The 17,095-nt window shown below is 36.2% G+C and overlaps 1 protein-coding gene across 6 annotated transcripts in view; it reads right to left on the reverse strand.

Moving 5' to 3' along the window:
• Nucleotides 1-353: 353 nt before the first annotated feature.
• The window catches only part of BIRC6 (baculoviral IAP repeat containing 6), a 234,405-nt gene continuing 217,663 nt past the window's right edge, over nt 354-17,095 (reverse strand). For all 6 annotated transcript variants that reach the window (XM_060026859.1, XM_060026858.1, XM_060026861.1 and 3 more), the window contains 3 exons: nt 11,818-12,006; nt 5,511-5,645; nt 354-2,213 (listed from right to left, as the gene is read on the reverse strand). In XM_060026859.1, coding sequence (XP_059882842.1) covers nt 2,034-2,213; nt 5,511-5,645; nt 11,818-12,006 — 504 coding nt within the window. In that variant the 3' untranslated portion in view covers nt 354-2,033. The remainder of the gene's footprint in view (nt 2,214-5,510; nt 5,646-11,817; nt 12,007-17,095) is intronic.

A 17,095-nucleotide genomic window follows, 5' to 3' on the forward strand; every position in this document is an offset into this window, starting at 1 on the left:
CAAACCCGTGTCCTCTGCATTGGCAGGCAGATTCTTAACCACTACGCCACCAGGGAAGTCCAGGATATCTTCCTTTAGGAAGCTCTTCCTGACCATATCAACTCAGTGCCCATCAACATTTTGCCTGAGGTAGGTGTCCCTCCTCTGTGCTCCCAATATACCCTGTAAATAACAGTATCAGAGAACTTACCATTTTGCACTGACATTATGTTTTCATGTTTGTCATTCAATCCTCAAGTGCAGGAACCTGTACCTAGTACAAACTGAGTGCTCAAATGTTTGTTGTAGTCTAGATTCCAGGTGGAACCAAATTAGACTAAAGTCTCAAATTCAGACTTTAGGCCTTGGTTTTTAAAAAACATGAACTGGAACTTACAGTACTGATATTGTTACTTAGCTTTTATAAAGTTTTCTGAGGACTAATGGTGTGAAATGACCATTAGGGAAATGACCCTACCTTATTTTAATGATTAAAAATAAAATCCCAAATTGGAGGTAAACAATATACTTGGATAGAAGCTTTTATCATCTATCCCTGACAGGACCCTGACAGACCGAAAAACAAAAGCCCTAGAGGATTGATGACCGTCCTTTTACTACTTATTGCTGCTAATTTTATACTGAGCTATAAGACAGCAGGTCTGTGAGTAACATTTAATTGACTCTGCTTCCTCACAAACTGACTCGATTTTGTCATTGCTTGTGTAACTCATCACCCACTAGACCTAATGCTATGTGTTTTGGAACCTTCGATTTCCTGGTCACACACTTTATTCACTTTAAGGAGCTCTGTACCTTGTTGAGAGAGTATCATGATCCCTAGTTCCCCTTTTCCTTCAGAGAGTAACTCACTGCTCAGGATACAGCTTCTCCCTCAGGTCAGCTCCAGATTCAGGGTTTCCAGCTTATTTTATATTAACACTATCAAGAATCACCTTAGCTCTTCCTTTGTGATAACTGGTCTTGAAAAAAATAGCCTTCCCTTTCCCGTGAGTAGCTCTTGAAAGTGTCCAATTCTTTGTAGAAATAGCATTTCACACCATGGCAAACTGTTTTAGAAACAAGACATACCAATACACCTAAGTCTTTATTTATTTGGCTCTAGGAAGAATTTGCATGAAAATGAGCCTATATGGCAAGTACAGAATGTACTGTAACAGCACCAGAGAGGTACATCCTCTCTGCTCTACAGAGCCTCAATGTTTAACATATACATGTGACGTTAGTAATAAAACCAGATAGTCCAGGAAGAAAGGAGCCCTTTAGGAAAAACTCAGTTTAGAGTGACTTTTCAAATTGACCATTCCTCTTCATATACTTAAATTCAAATAACAGATACATTCACAGGCCCAAATATTGGCATAGAATAAAATCATGTTCATTTATTTTTCTGCATCTTAGAATTTTAGAAAGCATAAAATTAAATACGTTGAATGTAATAAATTCATCCATACAAGTGCAAGTCTCCAGCTATAATGCATTTTATGGCAGATTTATCATTTAAAAAATGTACCAGTAAATCAAAAAAGAGGGAGTATGTCCATTTAACTTTTATTGAAGTGTATGTAGGAGGTCTTCAGAAATCAAATATGAGCATGAAGATATGGCCAAACATAAAATCTATCAAATTCAGTGAAAAGTTGCTGACTTTAAATAGTAGTTGTAAGAATGACCAATATATATTCTTTGTTAACAACCCTTCACTCTACAGTAAAAAAAAAAAATTCAGTAAACATTCTTTCCTAAGGTAGTTTCCCTTATATAATCAGTGATTTATCCATTTCTTTGTATACACAAATTTGTTGAACATACCAATCAGTGGTTCTCACAAGTGAAAAATAAAAGCACAAAAAAGTTTACACTCTTGTACAGGTAAATAAAAGATCACCTTGAATTAAACTGGATCTCCTTAAGGGTGTAGTATAATTTCAGTTTCATTACCTATTACATAATTAGTTTCTTACATACAAATATTGACATATTTGGCTTGTGCTTCAAAGCCTCTGCGTCTATGAAGTCCATATCAATGCAGCTCACAATTTGAAGTCACTGGGGAGTTCTTTACTGCTGCTGGGTTTGACCTGATCATGCATGAGAGTCTCCTCAGCACCCGCTGTGGCACTGCACATCTCCGAGGCATCATCGGCATCAGGGTCCAAGTCTTCAGGACAGGGAAGTTTCAGCAGCTCTTCTCGGAGCTGCGCAGTGTGACGCTACGCAGGGGAAAATGAGTGATGTTAGAACTGTAAACCCTGGGGTACTAGCACAACATCACTGGAGGGAAGAATTGAGTTCAAAACAAAACCCAAAGCATTAGGTCTACAAAAATTTAGTAAGACCTTCCTTAAGCTAGCTGCTCTAACAGGCAGTGAACAAAGTTGGCACAAATCTCTAACCTCAAAGTAACTGATGCTTCTGGTAAGCCCTGAGTACTGAGTAGCATGCCTACAGACCCTACCAATGCCCCAACACCTGTAACAAAAACAGCATTACTAATGACTTAGAGGACACCAGTCATTTGCCATATATAGTTTTAAATTAAAGAGAATAACATCTTAACTTGTAATACATGCTGCCTCTGACTAAAATTTTTGAGAGACAGTCCATAAATTAAAATAAAACCACTGCTATTTTAGTGAATGAAAACTAGGCCCTATGTAAAACGTTTGAAATCTTTCATACTCATTGCCTCATGTAATGCCTGGCTTACACCTTATAAATAATTTAATCATAAGGATTTTTTAAAACGTAAGCAAATGAAAAAGAAGATCTAGAGAGAGTACATAACTTTGTATTACCCCATACTGCCATTTAGGGAAGGATACAGAGATGTTAACAGAGAGTGGCTGGTTGTTTACAAACATTAAGTTTTAGTTTATAAATTTCTAGTGGGAGAGAAATGACCTCAAATCTCACACCAAGGGCTTTGAAAATTAGTTGTGTCAATAGCTGACTTTGAAAATTAACCAACATTTATAGAACAAGGAACTGTGCTCAACAGTAACAATGTAAAAGCAATGCGTAAAATAAGGAGGACACAGCTGGATAAAAAGAGCTGACTGTACTAGGCCATTTTATCTAAGGGACTTGAGCATCTGTGGATCTTGGTATTTGCAGGGGATCCTGGAACCAATCCCCTGTGGATATGGAGGACCAACTGTATGATCTCTGATTTTACAGAGCCTAAACTTTGGTTAGAAGTAGAAGACATATAAGCAAGATAAGACAACTACACATTTGCAGCCATTTTTAAGGTTTCAAAGTATATTTACATACTGGTAACTCGAAATTTTTCTAGCCCCAATTTCCCTTCCACCATGGACAACAGAAGAAAACACTAACTAGGGAAGAAGAAGAAAAAAAAGGACAATTATGAAGGCCCAGTTGAGGTGGGAATACTATGCCTTTATTGTGAAATTAAACTGAAGAGCTGCATACTTTTCTCAAGTAGCACTCAGCAGCAAAAGTATACCTGAGATGATATAAATTTGGACTGATTCAGGATAGAGATTTCCAAATCAGGGCATTACAGAAACAAAGAATAAGAATTTGAGATAAAAACAAGACACTGACTGAAATAACAAACCAAAAGAAGCTGGACTTTAGCCACCGAGGTTTTGTGTAAGGGAAAGATATATCTAAACGACTGAGCTATGGGAACTGAGGAGAATAATGGGGAGGAGAATCCCCGTATGAAGGCAGCACTGATAGGACCTAGCACTGACCAGGTAGGTATACTAGATGAAGCGGGAGTTAAATAAAATTTGAAGATTTTTAGACAGAGAAAAGTTGTTTAAGATTAAGAAAATACAGAAGGTTATAAAATTTGACTGAAGGAAAGATAAGTTCTCTCTTTTAGATCTTCAATGAAGAGTGATGACAGGGCATCCAAGTAAAAATGCCAGTAATATGACTTTGAGAAAGCTAAGAGCAGACAACAGTTTGCAAAGTCACTTTTAAAGAGAAAATGGCCAATGTCAGGGGTATAGATACAATGATAGAGAAAGAGAATAAAATAGTCCTAAGGGCCAAATAGTAAGGCTTCAGGTACACAATCATCCAGCAGAAGGGGAAAGAAAAAACAAGCTGAAAGAATTAAGAGTGTGAGAAGAGGAGCCAAGATAGCCCACAGATGAAAAGTACAGAGAAAAAAAGAACATTAGACCAGTGTTAGGACTGTTTTTATCAAGTAGGCAACAGTGTTACAAGAGATTATACTGAAACCATCTAATTTAAAAGTCAAGGCAAGTTTCCATGAAGTGAAATTTAAGCTGAAAACTGAATGGAAGTGAGCCAGTAGAGCAGGCAAAAGTAAGCATCTGTAAAGGCCTGGAGGGGAGAGAGATGCACAGAGGGGAGCGAGGTGCATAGAGAGCAGAGCCAGGGTCACTTTGAGAACTGGATAGCGGGTCACTTCCATAGAATGGAAATTCAACTACAAAACGTTGATTGGTGAGAGGGTTATTTAAAAATGGAGGCAAAAGTGTTAACAGCTCTAGTTTTTGTAGTAAAAGGAGAGAATCATTTTTATAATAACAGGGGCAAAATAAAACTAGCTTAAGGGGATGCAAATGTTAAGGAGAAAAAAAATTTTCTTTTTAAAGGTTTTTATAATGGAAAATCTCAAACATATACAGAAGTAAGCAGAATATAAAATGAACTCCCATGAATCTATCACTGAGCTTCAACATTTATCAACTCAGAGCTAGTCTTCTTTCATCTATAATACCACCACTTTTCTCATTTTGTTTTGAAGCAAACCCCAGATATTGTATGGTTTTACATTCATAAATATTTCTGTATGTAACCTGAAAAACAGGGACATTAAAAAAATTCACCAATAAAAAAAACCTAATAAATCCTTATCATTATCATCTAATCATTTTAAGTGAAGATACTTTTAAAGTTAGAAGGAAAGGAGCCAGTAGAGACGACCATAATCAGTGGAGGATAAAAGGAACAGAGGTGAGTAAAGACAGGTATCTCCCAAGGCAGGGAAAAAAGGGTGGCCTTTGGAGGTATGATTCCCACATAAAAAAAAAAAAAAATCTCCAAAACCATCATGTACTACATTTCCATTCTGTGAACGCCCTAGTTGAAAACAACAGCTCACTGCCCCCAAAACAGGATTGTATCACAGATGCTTCCACACCAATCAGCTGCTGGAGGCTCTGCAGCTACCATCTCCCTCATTACTCCAAGTAATAAAATTCTGGAACGTAAGAGGCTCAGGGAAAAGCTAATGCAAACTGTCATGGAGAACATTTTGTTGCCATCATTGTCAAACAACTCTATGAAACTCTGTTGGCTCAGTCCCTATACTCATTTTTAATTTTAGGAACTGTCACTTCATTGTCAAAAGGAATATATCTTTTCTATAGACTTCTAGGTAACCTCTGAACTTAATAAATTTAATGTTTCTTTCTAGCAGTCATCACGGTTCTGTCAGTGAATATACAACTCTTCTTTTAAAGCCACCGACAAGGCTCCTGTTAGGGAGGGTTACTCACCTTGAGAGCTGCTGCATGGTGAGACATGGTCCTGCCTACCCGCTTATCACTGCTGTGCTGCTGGATGTCTGCAATCCACTCCTCACACTGGGCCATGATCTCAGCTCTTTTCAAGTAAAAATGTTTATGTATAACCTTAAGAATAAACCAAGCAAGAGAACAACATGTGATCGGGTCAGAATTTAAAAGACAAAGTATGTGGCATTACAAAAACATGAAATTTAAAAGACATGGCATTTTTTTTCTCTCCACAAAACTCAATGTGGTTAACACTCTACATTATTAAGAGGGAAGAATCAGGATTATGACATCAGATGACTTGTGTTGAAATACCCAGTTCTATAAGCAGAAAATAATGCCCAATCCCACTCAGACATTTCAGTAGTTAATCCTATCCAGAGAACATAAGACATCTATAAAACAATAGAGTCAGAAGGCAAATGTAAATAAATGAATAACCAGGAGAAAAAGTATTGACAACAGAAAAACTGTCAATTTCTATCTTTCAAAGAGAACGCAAAGAACATTTAGATGAGTAAAGAGATTCTCAATCACAGGCGTTCGCACAGATATCAGAACATAGCCCCAAATAGGCAATATTATTACTCTCTTAATTTTGTCTTCTGATTAACTTATGAACAAGATTTTATTTTATGACATTTAACTCCTTAAGATAAATGTGCTTTACATTTCAGATTTTTAAAATTCTTTCTTTGAAAAACTGAGTAAAATTTCTGTGTATGTAGTAAAAGTCTATTTTTGACAAATTTAAGCTAGAAAATAGATGATTTTGGAATTATTATTCTGTATTCTGGGTGAGCTACTTACTACGTTGCCCAATGAGCTTGTCTCCTCTAAAGAAAAGGCAATAATACCTACAAAGGAAAAATTAGGAAAAACTGGGAATGGACATAAAACACCACCAATAAGTTATTGAGTTTGATGCATACAGGGATACAAAAATGAGTACGAAACCACCTGATACGAAGAACCATGATGACCACAGAATAAGATGGGAGATGAGTGCACAAGAAAAAGATACGTTTTGAAAAATACAAAACAACAATAAAAAACAAAAACAAATCCCATGAAATGAAAAAAGTAGCAGGCCACAACTGATCGGGAAAATTAGAAAAGCATTCATGGACAAGGGGTACCCCTTTAATGTGAGCTAGGTTCTAAAAGATGAGAAAGAATTATTGTTTCAAATTATACATATTTCCTTTTTGTGAAAGTCATGTCCCCACTCTGAGTCCCCTGTGTTAGCAGTTTATTCTTCCAGAAAACAAAACAAAACTTTAAGCATGAACCAACAAATTACACTGACTGTGTATACTTACAAATTTCTTTCAATACATTTCAAAACTGACGTTTAACATACACAGAAAAGTGCCCAAATCGTGTATAACTGAACGCATTTTCCCACAGTGAACACAAGAAAACAACCTCTACTTAGATAAGAAACAGAACATTACCAAGCATGCCGGAAGATCCCCTTGTGCTACTTCTTACCATTAACCCTCATCCAAAAGTATACACTATACTAACTTCTTTAAGTATGAGTTTAACTCAGTTTTGAACTTTTTATAAATAGAATCATATAGAAAGTACTCTTGTGCCTGGCTTCTTATGCTCTTTATTGTGTTTATAATATCTGTCCATCTTAATGTGTGAAGGAGTTCACTCATTTACACTGCTGTACTCCACTTTATGAAAATTCCATAATTTCTCCATTCATTCTGCTGATCAGACTGTTTCCAATTTTTGGCAATGTTATGAACATTCTCTACACCCAATATGTACACAACTGCTATTGAGCATATACCAAGGAATGGAATTGCTAGTCATAAAGCGTATATTAAGCTTATTACCTGAAAGTATTGATATGTTACAAAGTATTGATATGTCAGAGCTCCAGTTGTTCCACAACCTAACATTTGGTATCAAAAGCCTTTGAACTCTTAGAGATGCTGAAGGATAGGTAGACAGGAGCCAGACAATGTAGAGTTTTGAAGGCTATGGTAAGGACTCTGTGTTTTCATCTTCTTTTAATGGGAAGTCAATGGAGTGAGATGATCTGATTATGCGTGGAGAACCATTGTAGAAGGACAAAGTGGAAGCAGCGAAATCAGAAAACTACTTCAACAATTCAAGCAATAGGTAATGGTAGCTTGATTTTTTTGTTTGGTTGGTTTTTAAAAAATATTTATTAAAAAAAATAAAAATAAATTAAAAAAAAATTTATTTATTTGTTTGGTTGCACCAGGTCTTTTTTTTTTTTAAATAAATTTATTTATTTTTGACTGCGTTGGGTCTTCGTTGCTGTGCACAGGCTTTCTCTAGTTGTGGGGAGCAGGGGCTCCTCTTCGTTGCGGTACGTGGGCTTCTCATTGCGGTGGCTCCTCTTGTTGTGGAGCATGGGCTCTAGATGTGTGGGCTTCAGTAGTCGTGGCATGCGGGCTCAGTAGTTGTGGCTCACGGGCTCTAGAGTGCAGGCTCAGTAGTTGTGGCACACAGGCTTAGCTGCTCCACGGCATGTGGGATCTTCCCGGACCAGGGATCGAACCCATGTCCCCTGTGTTGGCAGGCAGATTCTTAACCCATGTGCCACCAGGGAAGTCCCTGCACTGGGTCTTAGTTGCAGCAGGTGGGCTCCTTAGTTGTGGCTTGCTGACTCCTTAGTTGCAGCAGCATGTGGGATCTAGTTCCGTGACCAGGGATCAAACCTGGGCCCCCCGCACTGGCAGCGCAGAGTCTTAATCACTGCACCACCAGGGAAGTCCCAGTAATGGGAGCTTGAAATAGGCTGGCCAGGGTGAAGATTTAATTAATTAATTAATTGTAGTATAGTTGATTTACAGTGTTGTGTCTGTTTCTGGATACAGCAAAGTAATTCAGTTATACATATACATACATATTCTTTTCCATTATGATTTATTACAGAACATTGAATATAGTTCCCTGTACTATATGGTAGAACCTTGTTGTTTATCTGTTTTATATACAGTAGTTTGTATTTGCTAATTCCAAACTTCTACTTTATCCCTCCCCCACCCCCTTTCCCCTTTGGTAACCATAAGTTTGTTTTCTGTGTCTGCAAGTCTGTTTTGTAAATAAGTTCATTTTAGATTTAAGTTCAATTAGATTCCACATATAAGTGATATCATATGGTATTTGTCTTTCTCTGTCTGACTTACTTCACTTAGTATGATAATCTCTAGGTCCATCCTTGTTGCTGCAAATGGCATTATTTCATTTTTTTTTATGGATGAGTAGTATTCCATTGCATATATACCACACCTTTATCCATTCATCTATCAATGGACATTCAGGTTGCTTCCATGTCTTGGCTATTGTAAATAGTGTGGCCGTGAACATCAGGGTGCATGTATCATTTTTTTTTAAATTAATTAATTAATTATTTTTTGGCTGCGTTGGGTCTTCGTTGCTGTGTGCGGGGCTTTCTCTAGTTGTGGCGAGTGGGCACTACTCTTCGTTGCGGTGCACGGGCTTCTCATTGTGGTGGCTTTTCTTGTTACAGAGCATGGGCTCTAGGCTTGCAGGCTCTAGAGCGCAGGCTCAGTAGTTGTGGCGCACGGGCTTCGTTGCTCCACGGCATGTGGGAACTTCCCGGACCAGGGCTTGTCCCCTATATTGGCAGGCGGATTCTTAACCACTGTGCCACCAGGGAAGCCCTGCATATATCTTTTTGAATTAGAGTATTCTCTGGATATATGCCCAGGAGTGGGACTGCTGGATCATATGGCAACTCTATTTTTAGTTTTTTAAGGAACCTCCACACTGTTTTCCATAGTGGGTGTACCAATTTACATTCCCACCAACAGTGTAGGAGGGTTCCCTTTTCTCCACACGCTCTCCAGCACTTGTTATTTGTAGATTTTTTTAAAATTTACTCTATTTATTTATTTATTTTTGAATGTGTTGGGTCTTCGTTGCTGCGTGCGGGCTTTCTCTAGTTGCGGCGAGTGGGGGCTACTCTTCATTGCGGTATGTGGACTTCTCATTGCACTGGCTTCTCTCATTGTGAAGCATGGGCTCTAGGCGCGCGGGCTTAAGTAGTTGCGGCACGTGGGCTCAGTAGTTGTGGCTCACAGGCTCTAGAGCACAGGCTCAGTAGTTGTGTCACACGAGCTTAGCTGCTCCGCGCCATGTGGGAACTTCCTGGACCAGGGATCGAACCCGTGTCCCCTGAATTGGCAGGCGGATTCTCAACCACTGCCCCACCGGGGAAGCCCTGTAGATTTTTTGATGATGGCCACTCTGACCAGTGTGAGATGGTACCTCACTGTAGTTTTTCTTTTTTTAAAATTAATTAATTAATTAATTAATTTTGGATGCGTTGGGTCTTTGTTGCTGCGTGCGGGCTTTCTCTAGTTGTGGCGAGCGGGGGCTACTCTTCATTGTGGTGCGCAGGCTTCTCATTGCGGTGGCTTCTCTTGTTGCAGAGCACAGGCTCTAGGTGCGCAGGCTTCAGTAGTCATGGCACGCGATCTCAGGAGTTGCGGCACATGGACTCTAGAGCGCAGGCTCAGTAGTTGTGGCCCACAGGCTTAGTTGCTCCGCGGCATGTGAGATCTTCCCGGACCAGGGCTTGAACCCGTGTTCCCTGCATTGGCAGGCAGATTCTTAACCACTGCTCCACCAGGGAAGCCCCCCTCACTGTAGTTGTGATTTGCACCTCTCTAATAATTAGCAATGCTAAGCATCTTTTCATATGCTTATTGGCCATCTCTATGTCTTCTGTGGAGAAATGTCTCTTTAGGTCTTCTGCCCATTTTTTTGACTGGGTTGTTTTTTCGTTATTAAGCTGTATGAGTTGTTTGTACATTTTGGAAATTAAGCCCTTTTTGGTCACAGCGAAAATATATTTTTCATCAAATTTTGATTATGCTTTGAATGGTAGAGCGAAATTTGTCAACAGATTGAATGTGGTATGTGAGTAAAAGAATGAAGCCACACGTTGTTAGGGTTTTGGGTTTAGACCATGGTGCTTTTACTGAGAGAAGAAAGGAAGGAAGAATCAAGAGTGCAGTGTTGCAGTGTTAAGTTTGAGGTGGTTATTATACATTCTAGTAGACTTGTCAAGTAGTTTACATATCTGGATACGTTATTTGAGTCTTAAAGGCACTAAGAAATTAATTTATGATACAAACAGGAGGAATATAAGTTTATCAAGGGCAGGAACTGACTTTCACTTTTCCTTGAGTTCAGAGTACCTTAGTGCAGTACCTAGTAACAGCTGATATTCCACACGGCTGCCAAATGAATTACTTAATGTAAGTAGCCCAAACTTGAAAAGGGACAGAACATTATGCTTAAGAGTACAAAGAAATGCATGTTTGTATTTCCTGTAATATTAGGAAAAGTAATTACCCACAGCCTTGAATACAAGCCTTTGCAAAAGTAAAATACTCAACTATGTCATTCAAAGTGCAAAGTCATTTAGTAATAACAAAAGGAAGAAACGTTTTTACATTCCTTCAGAGTATATTCATCGATACTACTTAATGAGGAGAGTTTCGCGTATAATGCTACATATAGTTCACACATAATATTTGCTTAACTGTATTAAAGATCAATTTTCTATCAGGTAAATACGCCAATTTTTCCTCTAAAGTGTTGTGTTTCTAGCACAACCTAAGAAACTGATGATCAAGGGAAACAATTTAGGAAAAAAAATGTTTCATGACAGAGTTAAAGTAAGATGTGATGAAGTAATCTAATGTGACAAGTAAAAAATACAACCATATTTTAGGCAGACTAAGGAGAGATAACTAAGTACAGGAAAAGAGCCACACTTCAGGATGTGGTAAAAATGAAAGCACGTGACAGTATCAAGACTGGTTTCAGAAACTAAGTTCAACTTTTCCTAAAGAAAAGAAAATGTCTTTTTCTTCAATTTCACACACAGATATTAGTATAAGGGCAAAGTTTCTATCTGCAAGACAATTAGAAAGTCTCTTAATCTCTAATAGAAAAGAATATTTTTATGAAGAATATTTTCGTAACATTCTAGCATATACTAACATAATAACTAGCACAGTATGCTAGTAGAACAGTAGCCATGAAAAATAAAGAATTAATAAAACTGTCCAAAAATATAGTCAGATGCCTTTTAGGAAGTAAATGGTTTAAAAAATTCACCTGTACTATATTATTACTGATTTTTCATGACTAAAAACAAGAGTAAACTTTAGTATACCACAGATATGAAGGGAAGTATAATACCTAAACTATATTCTATTATGTCTTTAATAAAGTATTTCATTAATTTTATTAAACATACCTCTTTAAAACATGGTGAAGGGTTTCTGATTTGTTCTAGCATTGCCCACTTAACCGTTGCTTGTCGAATGTTGCCATCATATTCTCGAGAACTCTGTGTGCCACTGGGAGTGCCTCTAGACCGCTCATATCCTGGTTCATTAAAATAAGGCTCAGCTACTAATATAAGGGACTGAACAGACACCAACACCTGAGGACCAAAGAAATAAAGAATAGTTATGATAGGACATTTTTACTACCAGTAAACTAATACCTTGCTTTATCAACTAGGAGTGCCTTTTAATATGTGCTTCCACATAACTTTATCACCATAAAACTGATGTTAATAATTGACACTGAAATACTTTATTATTAGAGCAAAATTAAAATAGGTACAGTAGAATCTTATATAATATTTATATATATGTTTTATATTCTTGAATCCTTGAAAAAGGAAAATAGGTATGAAGATCCTATTTCCTGAAACTACTAAAAAAACACTTGCTTATAAACATCCCATACCAATTTAGACATCATTTTGCTCGAACTGTCCTTACTCTTAAAGGGCATAAAGCTAACAATGTACTCCTAACAATACTCACTTGTAAGGAAAACTACACATGACGCAGTCTTTACTTTCATTCCAAGGAAAATTTACTTTCACGGTATCACAAAAATATTACCAGAAGCTTTCAATGGCAAGATGACATGGCTCTAAGACCAGCTCTGACCCCCTACTTACATACCAGAAGGTTTGTTTCTCTAGATATAACCAATATTGAGAGTTCACTCTTAGTTAGTATAGTACTGTTTGCTAATATACTTACATAACTGGCTAATACTACATCTTTGGAGGCAGGAAAATATTAGCTATAATTTTCCCACTTCATAAATGAAAAACAATTAGCAGCAGTTGCATTTTCTTTAGGGAAGATGATTAAACAACATCAAGGATATGCACCTTAGAAGTCAAGGAATATATTTTCTTAAAAAATTTAAAAAATGGATAACTTGAACCTGAAATATATGACCTATGAATACACAAAGTTAAATATGACCTGAAGTAACCATGTTACTGAGGCCAAGGTCAACTACGGAAAAAAAAATTAACCTGTATAATTCTGAGGCAAAGATCTCATAATTTTTAAACTTACTGAAACTAAATATATCACTAAAGGAAAGTGATTTCCCTTGGCTATATACTTTCCCCCAACTCAAATCTGACACTTCTGAAATAATCTTCCAGGGCATATTTATTAGTTCCTTTCCTTTTCCCTTTTAAATAATCTTCCTCTTATATGAGTAGGGTATATTCCCATTATCTACAAAGGCGGAGAAAGAAATTTTGTAACATAAGATTCAGTTACTTACTTAACCTCAACTCCTTTGAGACAAAATATAGTTTTATAAATCTCAAGCAGCTGGAGATTCAAACAATTTACAAACTACTTCAGATTCATAACACATCTGGTTTTTTAAAAGAGCTAAACTATATGCAGGAAATGAAAAATAGATGCTTTGTATACAGAACAAAGAAAACTATATTTGAGAAATAAATTTGAGTTTAATATTGTCTGCTAAAAAAACTGAACTATAACATCTGCATTTGATAACAAATAAATTAGCAGAGATCGATATTTCTTGGAATTAAATTCAAAGAATAATTTATAACACATGCTCTTTTCTTACTGGGTGACATTATTATTTACTTTTTACGGTCATCTTCTATTTACTTTTTAAACATGTACCTTACAGGAAATATATAAGTGCCACTTTATTTTTCTTTGGTGAACTCAGCTATTTAGGAGTCAAAATATTCATTTTATGGAATTTCTGGAGCCTTGAATTATCTGACCTACTTACTCATTTTATTTCACAGCACACTTTATTGTAGCCCATAAAACACTCTCATGAAAAACCAGTAAATAAATCCTTGGGAAGAGGATTTCTCTCTTTTAAAAGGATTTGATTTTCAACATTCTAAATTAATAGGATTTATCTAACTCTGAGAAACACTATATTTTGAAGTCAGAGAGACCAAGGTAGGCAGAATAACTTTATCCCCTCAGAATCCATTTTTTGGTCATCTGTAAATAGAAATAATACCTACTTACATTATAGGATGACTGTAAGAATTAAATAAGGGGTTGAGAGGTGTAAAACAATAGGGCTCATACGTGTAATTAATACACAATAGCTATTCTTTCGTGGAGTGAAAATGACAGCATACATCCAGAAGATAGCAAAATGCAAAACAAAATCACCTCTACTCTAAAACCAATAAATTTTAACTCATGTAATAGGGATATGCAAAAAAGCAGTCAGCATGAGTTCCATTTTGATCAACAAAACTTAATTAAAAGAGCTCCCTGGATCAAACCAAAAAACAAACCAAAAAAACCCAATATTTATCATAGCCACATCTGGCTAAAGTGTTTTCTTAGAATGAGTTGAAAATGAGTCGGTAATTAACAGAAAAATATCTATTACGTACCATAATATGCTATATATAAGTTATACTTAATAATAAACAGAATATATTTGCATTCCAAAGTGGAAGTTCACCGATTCTTAGTCAGTTCTTTGACATTTTCATAAAGTCAAGAGTCAAAAAAGCTTTTATTCATAGGCTGAATTTACAGTCCCTCTCCTCTTTAGCTTTATGTTAGCACCCACAAAACTGCAAGATGTTCTCATTATATTTTATTCAGAGGCTGACTAAATCAAGAACCATATATAACAGCTTCCTTTCACTGTCTGTGTCAAACAAAAATTTTAACCCTACCAGGCCATAACCAGTCAGCAATCTTGCCTCCTATGAATGCTTTTATTTTCAAATTATAACTTGTCAGAAGATTTAATTCTTTGACCTGGTCTGGTATGTTAAAAATTTTCATTATAGGTATTTCAAACACAGGAAAGTACAGAGTATACAATCCAAAATATTAATTTGCAACAAGAAACTATGTTATACAAACTAATAACTTGTTTAGGGTAATAGAAAGAAACCAGTCTTAGTTAAAAATGCTTTTAGCCTTTCAAAATAGTAAGCATCCTCCTCTACGGAAAATTATGCTGCTATTGAGTAGAACTATAATCAGTGGCTGATTTCCAGAACTTTCCATCTTAAGAAAAATGGTAGTATTTATATATTATTATATTATAAATATATTTATAAATGGTTGATTATGTGACATTAAATATGTTTAACTCCTCTTGCACATGACATCTTTATTAACATCCAACTGGAACAAACTATTCATAACGCATTAATATGTATTTTAGGTAGATTACAGCAACATTAAAAACCAGTCACATATGGGAATTCCCTTTTGGCACAGTGATTAAGAATCCGTCTGCCAACGCAGGGGACACGGGTGAGCGCCCTGGTTCGGGAAGATCCCACATGCCACGGAGCAACTAAGCCCGTGCACCACAACTACTGAGCCTGCACTCTAGAGCCCACGAGCCACAACTACTGAGCCTGTGTGCCACAACTACTGAAGCCCGTGCACCTAGAGCCTGTGTTCCGCAACAAGAGAAGCCACCACAATGAGAAGCCTGTGCACTGCAACGAAGAGCAGCTCCCGCTCGCCACAACTAGTGAAAGCCTGTGCACAGCAACAAAGACCCCACACAGCCAAGAATAAATAAAATTTAAAAAGTAAAGAAATTAAGTAATTTTTCCTAAGGCTCTGTAGTCTGCCTCTGAAGAACGAATCTAATAGACAACAAAGGGCAATGTGTTCCTGACTAGATGCATTTGTTTCTAGTATGATGTTTATAAAGCAGTATAACACACAAAAAACTACAGGCCAATATTTCTTAGAAATATGGATACAAAAATCCTTAAGAAAAATACTAGCAAACTGGGACTTCCCTGGCGGTCCAGTGGTTAGGACTCGGCGCTTTCACTGCCTGGGCCAGGGTTCAATCCCTGGTTGGGGAACTAAGATCCTGCAAGCTGCTCAGCATGGCCTATATATATATATATATATATATATATATATATATATATACACACACACACACACACACATATATATATACACACACTAGCAAACAATCCAGTTACATACAAAAAGAATTACACACCATGACCAACTGAGCTTTATCCCAGGAAAGCAAAGTTGGTTTATATCAAAAAATTAACATATCATAATAATAGAATAAAAAATAAGAATAATACAATCATTTCAATAGATGCAGAAAAAGCATTTGACAAAATCCAACATCTGTTCATGTTAAAAATACTCAAGAAACTAGTAGAAGGGAATGTCCTCAACATGATGAAGGGAATTTATGAAAAATCCACAGCTATTATCACACTCAATGGGGGAAGACTGAAAGTTTTCCCCTAAGATCTGGACAAAACAAGGAGATTCACTCTTGCCACAGAAAAGATACAGCCTCTCTTGTTCTTGCTCAAGTCAATTTTGTCACAGATCTGGAAATCTATATTCAGTAAACTATCTAAAATGTAGAGAAAATCATATAATAATGGTATTATTTGTAAAACTAAAATAATAAAAGTGAAATATTTAGTCAACAGTGGTGAAATAGTTCAATTATACTACATGAACTCAAAAGATTATTACATAGCATTTACAAATTATAAAATTGTAAACGGGGAAGATGGATATGCTCTACTGTTAGGTGAACAAAGCAATATACAAATAATTATCTACTATGTTAATTATGACTATGTAAACTATGTATATGACAAAAAACCCTAAAGGGAAAATACAGAAAAGATCATACTTTATGTGTAGTAAGGTTTCAAACTTGTAAAATTTAAACACTTCAGAATAAGTTTCTTTATTTCACAGGATTTTTGGTATATATTAGACATACAGATAATATAAAAGTTAAAAGCAAATCCAATTTTAAACTAAAAAACTTTGAAAACTGTAAATTTATTTTTAAAACTACATAAATCCAACAAAAATTTCAAAAATTGATTCCACTTCTCAGGTAAATCTAATTTACTTCATGAAAAACAGGATATCTCTGAGTTTCCTTTCAGAGTAAAACTGATCATAAAAATAGTTTCTGTTGACAAGAGTAACATACATGTAGACAAATATTTTAAGGTTTTTGAACTAGAATTGACAATCATTTCTGTTTTAGTTCTTTAAAATTGAAGTATAGTTGATTTACAATGTTGTGTTAGTTTCTGGTGTACAGCAAAGCGAATACATATATTCTTTTCATATTCTTTTCCATTATAGGTTATTACAAGATACTGAATATAGACTCCTGTGCTATACAGTAGGACCTTGTTGTTTATCTATTTTATA

This window comes from Delphinus delphis, chromosome 12 (genome assembly GCF_949987515.2).
Source record: "Delphinus delphis chromosome 12, mDelDel1.2, whole genome shotgun sequence".
Lineage (NCBI taxonomy): Eukaryota > Metazoa > Chordata > Mammalia > Artiodactyla > Delphinidae > Delphinus > Delphinus delphis.